Below are 16,322 nucleotides of genomic sequence, written 5' to 3'. Positions count from 1 at the left end.
TACCTGCTTTTTCCCTTACCCATCCAACCACATCTAGTCATGCTTGACAAAACAGCAGGTATTACCTGTAAGGATATAAATCAGATGATGTTACTCTTGTCTAAATTCTCCTGTGGTTTTCCATTTGACTCCAAGGATAAGGCAGCATCCTCGAATTCTCCAATGTGATGTGGCCCCTATTACCTCACTACCTCTTTATCTGCTACTTCTTTTTTCCATGCTCTTTCTATTCCAATCACAGTGACTTTCTTGCTACCCCTTGAACATGCTAGGCAAAACCCCGGCCTGTTCCCTTGCACTTCCTATTTTCTCTGCCAGAAAGATCCTTCCCTGTTTATCTTCATAGCTTATTCTTTTAATTTTTGTCAGTTTTCTTCCTAAGGTACATTCCAATTGGGATTCCCTTCTTCATATGAGAATCCCTGTTTGCCTTACTCTTGCCAACAAAGGTTATTATTGTTCTTTTCTACCTTTTCTATTGAAATTGTCTCTTTAAAATGAAAAGATACATCGGCTGCATTTAAAAAAATTATAATTGAATTTAGTTTTAATTGTTTTCATGCTTTTTTTCCACTTTTAGGTTGAATCTGATGCAGCACAGAACTATACTGTCTTCTACTCAATAAGTGGACGTGGAGTTGATCAAGAACCTTTAAATTTGTTTTATATAGAAAGAGACACTGGAAATCTATTTTGCACTCAGCCTGTGGATCGTGAAGAATATGATGTTTTTGATGTAGGACTTTTATTGATATGCCTGACTTTAAATTATTAAACTATGTTTCTTCTGATGCTTACTCCAGCTACTCTTTCCTGTCTCCTTGCACTCCCTTCTTAGAGGGTATCTTAGAATCAAGGGGAAATAGAATGTGCAACATTTTGGAATACTTGGTCAGCTCTTTGTCTCAACTGCTGTTAGGTAAGCCTGAAATGAAGCAAAGAGGTTCAATTCTGGAACGTAAATTTCAATGTATTTAGATGTAAATGTCAGTAAATTTCCAAACAGTTGGTTTTGCTTATGAGATAATCTATCTCTCTTTCTCACTGGTTACTGGCACCTTTTCCTCACTTCAAGGCATGTCTACAGTTGATTGGAAGAATCCTCTTTCTATACTGCTCTTACTTCCATTTTTGTCTTTCTTCCACACAGATGATTATTTGATCACATCTGAGAACAACATAAGAAAGTGAAAGTGGGAGACCAAACTCAAATAAGGGTTAATAAGCCAGTATTCTGATCTAGATGAGCTTATAGTCAATGGGAAATAACTCAGATAATTTTCAGTATAATATGGTAAATGCTGGGAGGTCATGTGTCATTCCTATGATTCCGATGGAATGATTATTGGAAAGAGAGATTCTGTTCCTGCAGAAAGAGAGAAGAGATGCTGTGTAAACAAACATGACTGATGTCCCCCACGTGACATGCTTTGCATTTGCTTAGAAAATTTTCAATTCAGTGTTGTGATCACATGTTGAATAGAAATACATTCTATTTGACATTACATTGCCTTTAATCAGCAATGGGGAAATTAGTACATGTATTTTGTCAGAAAAATTCCTACAAATATGTGGTCTATTAAGTAAAATAATAACAGCTCAGTAGTTACAAATTGGGCATTGCTGCTTTATTTAGATAATGTAGTAGGAATTTTTCCCATTGCAGTGAGTTTAATTGTTCTCTCCAGCATAATTTTCTGATTATAGAGAGAATTTATATTCACATTTAATTCCTCAGTCTAATGGACAGAGTCAGCCCCGACTTCACTGTACTCTGACCTTGGTTTTATTTGCGATAGCCATTTCCACCACATACTGGATGATCTTTGCAGTAAAGTGTTTCTCCATTTGGTGCTTTGATAATTAAAAACATAGTGAATACAAAAACTTCAAAGTAGTTTATTATTGAAAAGATTTCAAAGCAGGTAGTAGAGAAAGCATCTTATTCTGTCTTGCCAGAATCTGATATTAATGGAACTTTCTTCTTGCTGTTTTGCAGTTGATTGCTTATGCGTCAACTGCAGATGGATATTCAGCAGATCTGCCTCTCCCACTACCCATCAGAGTAGAAGATGAAAATGACAACCACCCTGTTTTCACAGAAGCAATTTATAATTTTGAAGTTTCAGAAAGTAGTAGACTTGGTAAGTCTGTTTTTAAGAATAAAAAGAATCATTTTAAACATGTGCGTGTACATTTTAAAAGACATTGAGCTTTTTACACTCAAGGCCAGATCAGCCTGAGATAACGCTGAACTAGTATCTACTTACCAGAAAACACTTAATCCCATCACTTTCAATCAATATGTGCCTTACCCAGATAGTACAGAAGTTTTTGTCGTTGTCAATATGATACTAATTAACTGTAAAGGCAGCTAACAGTTATTCAAGCTTTGTATGATACTTAGTTTATGTATTTTATTTCATTTCCTCATTATGTGAGTGTTTCATTATTCTCAACTCCAAGAGAGGACATGCAGGGCGGAATGAACAATAAAACTAAAATCGGTATGGTTTTTTTGGGGGGGGGGCTTTTATTTAGGAAGGTGTTAAATGGTTTCCACTGAGGGTACAATTTTTTTTATGTTCCTATTCATATTCTCTTCTTTTAAAACTACTACCTCACTACTTCCAATTTAGAATGAATACCAGAATAACTTCAGAGAAACTTACATCAAATGTTCTCCATTCTAAACACTTGCTCTTACCTGTGGAAAACTGAAGTATTTTAGTTTACCTGGCCCTTAAAATGTGGCACTTATGATGGCTTCTGAGACTTGTAATATGGAGAATAACTACTCACAATAAAGTTTAAAGGAGGAGGATTCAGTCATAAAGGATGACTTTGCCAATTTGCTTTTTAAAGTTTCCAGTAGTTGCTTAGATCTTCACTGCAATATTATATCTGCTTTTTCCCTCCATGTTTTCCTTTGTTAACTTGATGTCATAGATGTTAACTTCTATGGTACAGTTTTAAAATTTAAAAAAAATTATTGGTTTGGAGTTTAGGAAACCTAGTTTTGTTTCTTTTTAAATAAATTTTATTGTGTATACACTATTGTGTATAGTGAAGGTTTACAACATGATGTTATGGAATACACACAGATAATAAAATGGCCACTATAGCATAGAAAACATAGTTTTTGATGTAGGGTCTGTTACTAACTCACTGTGGAAACTCATGGAATCCCTCTGAGGTTTCTTACATGTAAAAGGAGCTCATTACATTAGATGACCTATAATGTTTTTAGCCTCACAATTCTATGACATTACATTGACAATATATTGCCTTTAATTAATTAGCAATGGGGTATGCTTTCCCTTTTTCAAAAAGGGGTAATTGGTTTCAGGCTTTCTTGAGGATTCTGTTCTCTTCCCTAGTAACAGAGAAAAATAAAGGACAAACACTTTGATGCGCAGCTTAACCCAAGGTACTTTAAGCACATTTTATCAGTAGGTTCAGATCAGTTGAGGCTGTGATACTAAACTGGTTTATTAGAACAAATCAAATCAGGAAGTAGCAAAAAGATTATAGAAAGGAGAGGCTGGACTACTAAAGGTCGATCGATCATCTATATTATTACTGCATACCCCTAATCAGTCTTGATTTAGCTATCAATCAAAAGTCCAATTTTTAAAAAATCTGATTATTAAGGACACATGGTTTATTCCTCCAGCTAGGTTTGTTATTGAAATATGTGCAAATATGTATTCAAATTATTTTTGATTGCCATTTAACTAATTTCTTTAGTAATTTATGATCAAATGTGTTAAACTGTGAGCAAAACAAAAGTATACCTTCATTTTCAGCATCAGTGTTTTGTGTGATAATTTGAAGTTATCTTCATCAGTCCTATCTAAAGATGAAATAATACTCTGGTAATAAATACATTTTAAATTAGGTTTCCACCATCATTGTTAGCATTTTAAGAATTTTGAAAGCATATTTAGCAATTCTGAAAATTAAAGGCTCTTTTATTTTTTAATGTGTAGGTACTACAGTGGGCGTGGTTTGTGCCACAGACAGAGATGAACCAGACACAATGCACACGCGCCTGAAATACAGCATTTTGCAGCAGACACCAAGATCGCCTGGGCTGTTTTCTGTGCATCCCAGCACAGGTGTAATCACCACAGTCTCTCATTATTTGGACAGAGAGGTAGCTCATACACTCTGTAGAATTTCATTTCGCTGAGGATTAAGCTTCCTTCCCTCATTTATTATAACTTGCTATCCTGTAGATTAATAGTTTAATTTTATTTTAGTCATAAGACAGTAAGAATTCCTAACATTTTTTCTGTTTTTTTAAAATATTATTTCTATTTCCTTATGTTAGAGTAGCCATAAGGACTAGAAATGCAGATCAATTGGCATTTAGAAGGGATGAGAAAAGAAAAAATTTCATTATACATTTTTTTTTCTTATGTGTGGCTAGGTGCCCACCACCTCGCCCGGCTAGTTTTTTGTATTTTTTAGTAGAGACAGGGTTTCACCGTGTTAGCCAGGATGGTCTCGATCTCCTGACCTCGTGATCCGCCCGTCTGGGCCTCCCAAAGTGCTGAGATTACAGGCTTGAGCCACCGCGCCCGGCCATGGGTCTTTGTAATTTAATCTCTGCCTGCCTCTTCAGTTTTATCCTTGTCTACCACATTGCTAGAGTCCGTGCAAATATGGAAAGCACAGACACACACAGATGTGTGTGCATGTGAGTGAGTGCAATTGAGGTTTCACTCATAAATCTAACAAAAATTTTTCAAGACTAGTTAAATATTTGCTTTGTTTTCAGGTTGTAGACAAGTACTCATTGATAATGAAAGTACAAGACATGGATGGCCAATTTTTTGGATTGATAGGCACATCAACTTGTATCATAACAGTAACAGATTCAAATGATAATGCACCCACTTTCAGACAAAATGCTGTAAGTATATAATATCAAAATCTGCCTCTGTCTTATCTGCTGTCATTTTTTATTTAAACTGAATTAATAAAATTAATACTTCATAAAGTATCATACTTTGAAGTATATATATTTTATGAATAAAATTAAAGTTTAAACAAATGATATGTAAATTTATTTTATTTATTCATATTAGTGCTCCTATTATCTCCCTTCTGTTAAAGGGCAGTAACATCAGTCTTCATTTGTAATGAAACTTCTTTTATTTACAAGATAACCCTTAATGAAACAATAGTGTTTATGATTCATAGTTTTAAAATAATCTATATAAAATTATAATGGAAAGTATTTTTGGAATGGAAGAAACTTTATTTTTTTTTTGTAAAAGTTGTCTATAAAGTAAAATTTCAATTTTCAATGACTTCTTTCTGTTTCAGTATGAGGCATTTGTAGAGGAAAATGCATTCAATGTGGAAATCTTACGAATACCTGTAGAAGATAAGGATTTAATTAATACTGCCAATTGGAGAGTCAATTTTACCATTTTAAAGGGAAACGAAAACGGACATTTCAAAATCAGCACAGACAAAGAAACTAATGAAGGTGTTCTTTGTGTTGTAAAGGTACAGTAATGTGTAATTGACAACTTAGCAAATTAACAGATTTTAGTTAACTAATAATTTAATCAACTAGTTTCAGATCATAGACTCTGCAAGTTGGAAGAGAATTTAAAATCTATTTAAACCACTATTCCAATCTCATGCTTGTCTGTCTTCTGTAATTTTATTGCCGATTGCCAGTCACCTAACTTTTGCTTGAACACTCTCATTTATAAGGATCTCCATAACTCCATCGACCACTTATTCCACATTTGAAAGAACATGCTTTGGTTCTCAGAAGTTCTTTCTTCTACTGTGCCCAGGTTATTTTTCTTATAACTCATGTATTTGGTTCTGATTCTTCCTCTAATGCTATTCAGAACAGGTATAATTCTTTTGAAAAGGCTGCTATGTTCATTTGAGACTTACCTTCTGTAAGATAAATATTCTCAGTTTCTTAATTCTTACATGATGTGACATACAAGCCCATATTCTTCTCGTTTTCTCTATAATATATGCCTGGTTGTATTTGATCCTTTTAAAGGTGATATTGACAATGAAATTTAGTGTTATCTCAGACAGCAATGAACGAACTTATTTTTTGTTCAATATCTTGTATATTTGGTTGTGCTGGTACATTCTAGGGTCCAGGGTAGGAAGAGGGTAGGAAGGGATCTGTTTGAAAAGGATTATTGGTTTTATACTTCCTGCCCAGAGCAAAAAAAAAATTAATATTGTCCTATGGACAAGAATAGGGGTCATTCATTGAGTGAAAGAGGCTTATCTGCCAAAAATAGTATAGTGGCATCTTTGGTACATAAACCCCTCTATTTGCAGTTATTCCTCCATAAAAATTTCCAAGGCTCATATACTAAGACTTGGCAAGTTCTGTCCAGATGTGAAGAGTCAAATATCGACTCTTGACATCAAACCTCCCTATTTCATTTTTCTATCATATGATCTGCTCAAATTGAATACTAAAAACCAAGTACTTAAGAAAACCACTCTGCTTTACAGTTGACAGTAATAGGAAAGGAAATAAGAAAATACCACTTATTGCTTTTGTTTTTTATTAGTCCAAATCAATCTAGTCTTTATTTGAACTCTCCAGAAAGCAGAATGCAAGACAAAGACCTGAACATGGGTAGATATTTACGAAGTGGGTCCCAGGAAGCCAATGTTAAAATGGGGAAATAAGACAGGAAAGGAGGAAAAGCCAATCCAGTCTGCGTTATTGAGCTCGTCATCTTTGGTGTTCATCCATTCAAGAAACCATGTAGAACTTGCCTCATAATTATCCCCTCAAAGATGGATACTTTGGATACTTGGGGCATTTACCCCTCACATCCCTTCTCAGTACCCAGACCCCACTGGTTGAAGGTTTCCCCCAGGGATCCTTAAATTCACCGCACTTCTGGATTGGGCTGTGCCTGCTGTCTGCTGAGGGAGTCCTCTGGTTTTAGGGTGACCCTGAATCTGAAGAGCCAAATCTTTCAGTGCTTGAGATGTAAATCTGTCAGCACTCATGGGAACTGGCTGAGGAGCTGTGGTGTATAATTGTTCTGAAAAGGGCTACCATGTATCTCATAGTTTTCAAGGCTGAACACTTAGGTAGTACAGGCATTTGTTTCGAATTGATGTGATTGCAACAGATGTTTTGTTAAGTGTTCTCCTGGACACCCTTCTCCCCTCTTCCTCCTGATGCAGGCGAATCCCAAAATTGGGCCTCAGCCCATACCTGGCTTCACTCAGAAAAGAATTTAAGAGCAAGACAACAGAGTAAAGTGAAAGCAAAGCAAGCTTATTAGAGCAACAGACAAAGGAAATTGGTGACTCCACAGACAGAGCAGGGCTACTCCCTAGGCAGAGTAGCAATTGTGGATTGCTGACTAGCTCTATTTATAGCTACTCCTTAATTATATGCTAAATAAGGGGTGGGTTATTGATGAATTTTCTAAAAAACGGGCAGGAGTTCCTGGAACTGAGGGTTTCTTCCCTTTTAGATCATATAAAGTAATTTCTGGACATTACCATGGCATCTGTAAACCTTCATGGCACTGGGGGGAATGTCTTTTAGCATGCTAATGCATTATTATGAGCATATAATGAGCATTGAGCCAACTAGAGGTCTCGTTCATCATCTTCTTGGTTTAACTGACTGTGGCTGGTTTCTTGACTGCATACTGTTTTGATGAGATTCTGTTTTAATCAGCAGGGTCATGACTGGTGCTCAGAAAACAAGTCCTGCTGATCACATACCTCACCCCCACCAAGCCTGGGCTTCTCCTGTAAATAAGTCAAAGGAATAGTTTAAGATTTGGGGAGGGTGGATGATGCTAACTACAGTAGCTTCTGTCAGAGACCCATGCTCAGACCTTTTGGTATGCTGTCCATCTGTTCCTTGGTCAGAAGGCAGCTCCTCCAGTCTCTCTCAAGGCCGTTACTCAAGAGCCATATGGAGAAACTCTATTATTATCATTATTATTTAATATCAGTGGTTTTGTCTTGCTTAGAGGAGATAAAATTTAAATACCATTAGGAATTAAATTTCTATTTGTAAGTTTTTTTGACCAATACAACATGAGCTCTAGTAAATTTTTTCAAAAGAATATACTCTAATTTTTAAAAAGGCCTAATCAATGAGTATATATACTCAATGGTCTTTTGTATGTTTTTTTGTCCAAGGAGTTCTGACCATAGAGGTATTAAGAAAATATTTCCAAAGATGATTGGAAATTATAACCTATATCATGGAATATTTCTCATTCCATGTGACTGATACGCATTTGTTTCATTTCTGGGTAGCACTCCAGGATTCTCCAGAATGGGGAGTAGTTAGATAAATAATGCTTTGTTTCTGGTTCAGATTAACCTAATTTCACATCTGGAGAATATCAAAAATTTCCCTAATACATTTATATACGTTTGCTTCCACTATTTTAAAACATAATATAGTTGCCCTTATATTTGATATTACATCTTAATTTCTGCATCAAGGAAATACTTTTAATATTTTTAGAATTTTAAAAGAAGTTACCATGAATCAAGTTCCTTTTATGTCACAGAAAATGCTAGGCACTTTACATAAGTTGTACATAGTTTTCACATCCCCTATATGACAAAGTGTTATTATCCCTATTTTACATTGACTAAAAAAACAAAGCAAACCCCAAAAACACAACAACCACCTAAGGCTGATGAAGGTAAATAACTTCCTCAAAGTCAAGCATATATTAACTGTCCACCCTGGAGTACAAACCTGGTCTGTTTTGTTCCTAAATTAATTATCTTTCCATTACCGTGTGCCATGCCTCATTAAGCCCACATGGCAGTTTGTATTCAGTATGTCATAGAATCTATTATATCTGCAGCCCCTTATCATGAAATCCAATTATGTTCTCAGATTCATACTTCATATTAAATGCAAATTAACAATAATGGCTAACATTTATTATTTACTAAATGCCAGACACTATGCCAAGTGCTTAACCTGTAGTATCTCATTTAATTGTTTTAAATGTCAATAGATTATTTATTACATTTATTCAATAATAAAAATAATAATTTTAAATTTTTCAGTAAGCAGTTCATTAGTTCAAAGTTCAAAAGAACAAAAATTCAAAGTTCAAAAGAAACAAAAAGCATGGTGTAAAACGTCTCACTTTTACTTGGTCTGTCAGCCACTCAGCTCTCCTTGGAAGAATTAATACATGCCACCTGTTTCCTGTATATTATTCAAAAGATATTATCTATACACACAAACATGTTTAGGTAATCTTATCATGTTTCTTTTTTAAAAACAAATACGTTTCACTTCAATTAGCATATCTCTTGAGTTCATTACATATACATTGGTAATATTTCATGGTATGGTATGGACATATCATATTTTTTTAACCAGTTCCATATCTATGGATGTTTAGACCACACACATGGATATTCTGTATTCTTTATTCTGTGCTCTTCTTCATTCAACAACCTTTCTCTCAAGTCATTACATATTGGTATGTAAATAGCTTTGCTATTTTTTACAGCTATCTATTTTAGACATTACAGTAAAATATCCATCATATGAATGTAAATTATTATTTAACTAGTTCATTATAAATGGAAATTTAGACCATATCAATTGAAATTCTAATTTATTTTCATTATTTCAAAATATACTACAATGAATATACTACAATTTAAATGCAGGATAATTTTCTAGAAATGGAATGGTTTAGTCAAGGACATGGCTATTTTTTCTGTGGTGAATTTATTGCCTGATTGTCCTCCAGAGAGGTGGTGCATGTTGACATGCTCACCAGAAATGTACACACATGCCTGTTACAGTACAATAATTGCCAATGATATTTTCAAGTTTTGATATTTATCAGTCAAATAGCAAAAAAAAAGGTGTTTCAGTGTAGCTGAGCATTCCTTTTATATGAAGACACCATTGAATATATTTTAGATCTTCAAGCTCACTAGTCCTGTCTTTTAGCCACTTTCTGTGTTTTGCTCTTCTCATCTATTAACTATTCATTTATAGGAGTTTCATGGTAGGAAATATTTTTGCAAATATTTTTACCCATTTTTATTGTTGTGTAAGTTTGCTTGTGTTGGTTTTTGACCTCTAGGATTTGTTTTGTTGACAGGGTTTGCTTGTTCAAGGTCACAATTTATCAGGGGCTTCTATGGTTATGAGATTTGTGTCATTATGATGGTATTGACATTATGAAAGTATTTTATCTGAAATTCTTCTAATTTATTATTGTTTAATTATCTATCTATCCAGTTAAATTTTTGATCTGTATGAAATTTATCCTAGAGCAAATGTGATGTGAATCCAATTTTAGTTTTTCTATCTGTTCCAACACAATTCATGTTTTGACATATTTTCATTGTCATAAAACAAGATACATGTATATTTGAGTTTGTTCTTGACTTTCTCTTTTGTACCATTAATTCATTGTTTATTAATTAGCATCTATACGCTACTGTATTATTGCTAGCTATTTAAGAATATCAAATGTATAATATGCATTTTAGTATTTGCAGTGTTCCATGCCATTCTTACCTAGTGATCTTCCTTTGTGGATTTTGTTCTTATGAATATCTTGCTTGTTTGTTCTTCCATGTGAACTTTCAGATCAGCTCCCAAGTTTAAAAATATTCCTTTTGATGTTTTTACGATTATATTAATTTTGTAGCAAGAGTTGGGGAGAATTAGCATTTTTCTCATAAGTCATACCCAAGATCGTAATTTCATTTTTTCAGCTGTTGTGTCTAATATCTGTCTAGGATTTACATCCATATCCACAAAAATGATTTATCCATAGTTGTTCCTTTTGTATAATTGCTATTAAGTTTTTACTATCAAGTTTTCGCTTGCTTCATAAAAATAATTTATTTTCCTTATTTTTTTTCCATGCTCTGAAACAGTGTCCCACAAAACCCCCCAAAAACATTGAATTAAAAGATTTATTCATCCTTCCAAAACAAGCCCATGGGGTTATTACTCTCATTCTTCTCATTTGCAGATGAGTAGACTGAATCAAAGAGAAATAACATGCTGCAGCCCATACAGCTAAGATAGGTAATTTGTACCCCACAATCAGGTGTTGAATGTCCAAACTATCTAGGAGAGATAACTCTGTTCGTACATCCAAGATACAAATCCAGATCTGTCTGATGCAGAGCTCTTACTCATAATTCCTGGGCTATTCTCCTTCTGGCTTGGTATCCTTGCTTCCCTTATGTTGCCTCTTTTCCATACCTGAGTTACTTAGCTTGACAAAGCCATTACTTCATTTGTACAAGAGGATCTTCTCTTTTTGGAACCTTAATTCATTTCTACTTTTGGGTGTTTCCTTTTTAAATTATATTCTTCTTCTGACGTTACTACTCCTTTGCTAATCGTACCTTCTCTTTTCCTTTGAGTCATTCATATTATTTGGTAACATTTTGATTAATAAAATTTGCTTTTGCCATGTTATGTTATCCTTTTCATATTTTATCCAAACCCTTAGAAAAGCTGAATTATCACAAAGCTCCTTTGATAGCCATGCTAGTCTTTGAAAGTATCTTATTCTTTTCCTTGGGAAAGAGTTGTGATTGTGTGGTTAAATCATGTCTTTAAGTATTTTTTTTTTTTTTGGAGATGGAGTCTCACTCTGTCTCCCAGGCTGGAATGCAGTAGTGTGATCTTGGCCCACTGCAACCTCCGCCTCCCCACCTCTCAGGTTCAAGCAATTCTCCTGTCTCAGCCTCCCGAGCAGCTGGGACTACAGGCGCACATCTCCATGCCCGGCTAATTTTTTGTATTTTAGTAGAGATGGGGTTTCACCGCGTTGTCCAGGCTGGTCTTGAACTCCTGAGCTCCGGCAATCCGCTCGCCTTGGCCTCCCAAAGTGCTAGGATTACAGGTGTGAGCCACCGCGCCTGGCGTCTTTAAGTACTTTTTAACCTCAGTGAGTCACCTTTTATTTGAAAATCAAACCCTATATAATCAGGGTGTTCAAAACCCATCTTTCTGTCATGTAGGCTATGTACCTAATGATGAGTAACCTTTTGCGTGCTGATTAAGGAATGACATCACTATGTTGTTAACTCGAAAGGAATCTTCCTCTTCCAATGCCCTGGTTCTTCCTTGCTAGTGAGAATTGTATTCAGGGAAAGAGTGCACCTTATTCATTCCTTTATGCCTCAAAGAATTAAGTAATCAGTAGGCCAAACCAAGAATTGCTCTGGTATACTTCTTTTAGCTGAATAAAGCTTGCAAACATTTTCTTGTTAGTTAGCGTCTCCTTTTGTCGCATTACATTGGCTGTTAACAAAAACATACATCATTTACTCCCTTCATTTGCCTCTGCGACAGCTTGAGAGATTACTCAGAATTTAGTGTAAAGCACTTATTTTATGCTGTAGTGTTAAATGTCATTCTTACAACAATTTCACAGAAGAGAAAAGTTAAAGAGACTAAATAACTTTCCCAGTGCCACACAGCTAGCATGTAGTGTAGACAGAATTTGAACCTAGCTCTTTGACTATAAGTATACGCTGTCAAGCACTATGTTAAATTGTTTTCCACAGCTGTGTGATCTTGGAAAGTTAGCCTCTGTGTTATCTGTGAAATGGGAACAATACTTCTCTCTGCCTCCCTAATAGCTTTTCAAATATAATATTGAATGTAAAAGCACTTGGTAAACTGTAGGATATTATTATTTTATTTTAAAAAGTTATACTATGTCCTTGAGACTAGTGTTATACTGTTCCATAATAGATAACTTTTCTGTAACCACAAAGCATGAGTGATACGGCCTTTTGCTGAGTTCTGGGTAAACTCATTCCATCTCAGTAGCTTCTGTCCATTTGAGCAGCAGCAGTGATGCATATGGGCTTGAGTGAGGATGATATTATTCTTGGTCATTCTCAACATGGAGAGTCCTCAGCTCCATTTCCACAGCTATCCATTTTCTAGGGAGTTGTCATCTCAGTGCAGATGTGGGATATTTTTAAACACTTTTTTTAAATGGCGAAACAAAAACGTACCCTGAGGTGGAAAAGAATTTACATCCTTTCCTATTAATTAATGGAATTAACTAATCTCGTTAATCTTTGGGATTGCATCTCACCAGATTTTTAATTTTAGAGAGTTTTAAGCTACTAAGACAATATCCATCTTAAGTGTTGAAAAATGGGACAAAGAAGCTCCAAGGCTTCAGTGAGTGTTTTTGGATTGAGTAGTTGCACCTCCTCCAGTGCAGCCGCTGTTCTCTACATTTCCATCCATTTCTCATTGCCAGCAGTTGCTCTTACTCTCCATGTGATCACACCAGCGCATGAAATTTGTGAAGCAGTGTTCATCAGCATCAAATGAACAGATATTAATATTTTTTTCCTTGACTCTCCAGTTTCTGGGATACTCAAACAAAATATAAAAGATTTTACATACATTTTGTAGATTCTAAGATTCAGAAACTTTCTTGACTTTTTAGTGGACTCGTGATATTCGTGTCTTACTCCGTTAATACCTAGGTGTGGAGAAAGATTTAAAATAATTTTCTTCACCAGTTTTGATTATGTTCAATGTTTAGCCAGTGATTGTTCTGATAAGCAGAAAGAGAAATTGAAGAAAAAGTGCTTCAACTTTATAATACAGTGTAACATAATGTTTTATGGGTTTAACTTGATTTGTTATCTAAAACTGAATTTAATCAAAGATTGATTTGGAAATCTTTTAGAGACCAGTGAGCCAATTAAGCAGCACACGATAGCATAGGGATTATAGCGTGGGCTAAGGAAATGGGCTCAGGTCAGCCTACCTGGCTTCAAACTCAAGCTCAAATGATTATCTTTTGGCCTTAAAAAAATAAGTTTATCTCCTTTTCCCATTTTCTGCTCTGTAAAATGAGGATGAGGCCAATAATACTTAGTTCATAATGTCATGAGGATTTAGTGAGTTTATTTTCACTGTTAGAGCAGTGCCTGAGATTCAATGTCATTGAAATTATCACATTGTATTTCCCTTATTCCTCTGTGTATCTACTGTGAAAATTTCATTGGATGAATTATAGACAAAAGCAAAGTATAATTCTCAAATTTTCAAAAATTTAATTTTCATAAAAATAGGTAGTGGGTATGGATGGATAAAGGTTTTCACTCATTCATGAAGGAACCAGAAAAAAGACAAGTTGATTCCTAAGAAGAAATGAGCCTCTGGATGGATTTTGATAAAAGCAAAAGCAGAAATTAGATGGCTCAGTTAGATGCCTTAGAGGGCAATTAAAACAGACATCTGGGCCCGGGCATGGTGGTTCACGCCTGTAATCCCAGCATTTTGGGATGCCAAGGGAGGTGGATCACCTGAGTTCAGGAGTTGGAGACCAGCCTGACTAAGATGGCAGAACCCCATCTCTACTAAAGAAAAAAATACAAAAATTAGCTGAGTATAGTGGCACGTGCCTGTAGTCCCAGCTACATGGGAGGCTGAGGCAGGAGAATTACTTGAACCAAAGAAGTGGAGGTTGCAGTGAGCCAAGATTGTGCCACTGCTCTCCAGCCTGGGTGACAAAACAAGGCAAGACTCTGTCTCAAAAATGAAATAAAATAAAATAAAATAAAATAAAATAAAATAAAATAAAAAAACACCCAGACATTGGGAATATCTTTTCTATGAGACCGAAAATGAAATCATTGCACCTTTTGGTTTTGTGAAAGTCAACATCAAACTTTACAAGAATTATACAATGCCTGGGCCATAGTCAGTAGTAACTGATAAGCCAAATAAAGGCACCTTCCCATACTCAGATGACCCTTAGCCCAGCCTGTTAGACAGTGCTCCAAGGAGGGCCATAAGAATACTGTCATCTGTTTGCATTATTTTTTGAATCAGAATCATTTTCCTTAGTAAGAGTGAAATATAAAAATACTTCAGGAATTTCTTTTGTCCAACTCTATAAAACCACCTGCAGAAGCTTTTGGAACATTCTTGGTAAAGGCTTAACACAGGATTCACTCTCTAGCAAGGGATAACAGTCAGTATTAACAAAATGTGAACATAGAATTTATGCAACACTGGTCAGAATGACAAATGTTCACTTGTCATTTGAAGTACCAAATGTATTTTACACTGATAATGACATACATGGACTTTATTTTAAAGCCACTGAATTATGAAGAAAACCATCAAGTGAACCTGGAAATTGGAGTAAACAATGAAGCACCATTTACTAGAGATATACCCAGAGTGACAGCGTTGAACAGAGCCTTGGTTACAGTTCATGTGAGGGATCTGGATGAGGGGCCTGAATGCACCCCTGCAGCCCAATATGTGCGGATTAAAGAAAACTTAGCAGTGGGGTCAAAGATCAATGGCTATAAGGCATATGACCCCGAAACTAGAAATGGCAATGGTTTAAGGTAAAAATAAATCTATAACCACATACTAATAATGTATTTGTAATCATTGAGATAGTAACTTACTTGAAAACGTTTTCTAATGCTAAAGATTATTATTATTTTTTTATTAACAGGTACAAAAAATTGCATGATCCTAAAGGTTGGATCACCATTGATGAAATTTCAGGGTCAATCATAACTTCCAAAATCCTGGATAGGGAGGTTGAAACTCCCAAAAATGAATTGTATAATATTACAGTCTTGGCAATAGACAAAGGTAAAAAATGAAGTTTTAATCTGGTATTTTATAAAGGAATTAGAGAATAAAATATAATTATTCTTATGCAGTTTTTTTGGTGGTAAGTATATGGAATTCTTTGAAATTAAAGACTCTTTCTGTCTCTCTTAATTATCTAACAAGGTGAAACTGGTGGCAAGAAGCCATGTTTTATTTATCTTTATATTCCCAATAGGGCAGGACCTTACATTTTTATATATTTCTGTGCTAGAGGATAAAAATAAAACTGAAATCTAAAACTAGATAAAATGGTCTCATCAGACTTCCACATCTGTTTGTGCCACTTTAAATTGAGCTTTAAATTGAACTATATGTTCAGCCGAATATTACGTCAAAGTGATCCTTTTCTTGAATTCTGTTCCTTAAAGTAACTCAGAGTTTTTCAACCTTGTCTTCACATTAAAATAAAAATAATACTCTGTAGATACTTTGTTAGAATAACTGAATCAGAATCTCTGGTTGTGGAGCCTGGGAATCTTATATTAAAAAAAATCTTCTTAGTGGTTTGAATATATCCTGGGATTGGAAATCTTATCTGTAACCACTTTACTGCTCATTAACACCTGGCACCTGGAACCCCCAAAAATAGAGATTGAAATTGAGACATTTATTTTTATTTGGTAGTAATTCTGGTAAAAGA

The 16,322-nt window shown here is 35.0% G+C and overlaps 1 protein-coding gene across 1 annotated transcript in view; it reads left to right on the top strand.

Annotated features, from left to right (window-relative positions):
• DSC3 (desmocollin 3) overlaps window positions 1–16,322 on the top strand; it is a 45,558-nt gene that overhangs the window by 16,210 nt on the left and 13,026 nt on the right. The window contains exons 5-11 of the mRNA XM_025365134.1: window positions 581–736; window positions 2,000–2,144; window positions 3,993–4,159; window positions 4,787–4,921; window positions 5,338–5,523; window positions 15,149–15,405; window positions 15,519–15,661. Coding sequence (XP_025220919.1) covers window positions 581–736; window positions 2,000–2,144; window positions 3,993–4,159; window positions 4,787–4,921; window positions 5,338–5,523; window positions 15,149–15,405; window positions 15,519–15,661 — 1,189 coding nt within the window. The remainder of the gene's footprint in view (window positions 1–580; window positions 737–1,999; window positions 2,145–3,992; window positions 4,160–4,786; window positions 4,922–5,337; window positions 5,524–15,148; window positions 15,406–15,518; window positions 15,662–16,322) is intronic.

The sequence above is a fragment of the Theropithecus gelada genome, chromosome 18 (genome assembly GCF_003255815.1).
Source record: "Theropithecus gelada isolate Dixy chromosome 18, Tgel_1.0, whole genome shotgun sequence".
Lineage (NCBI taxonomy): Eukaryota > Metazoa > Chordata > Mammalia > Primates > Cercopithecidae > Theropithecus > Theropithecus gelada.
The sequence above is the reverse complement of the archived record's forward strand: the minus strand, read 5'-3'. Positions and strand labels throughout refer to the sequence as shown.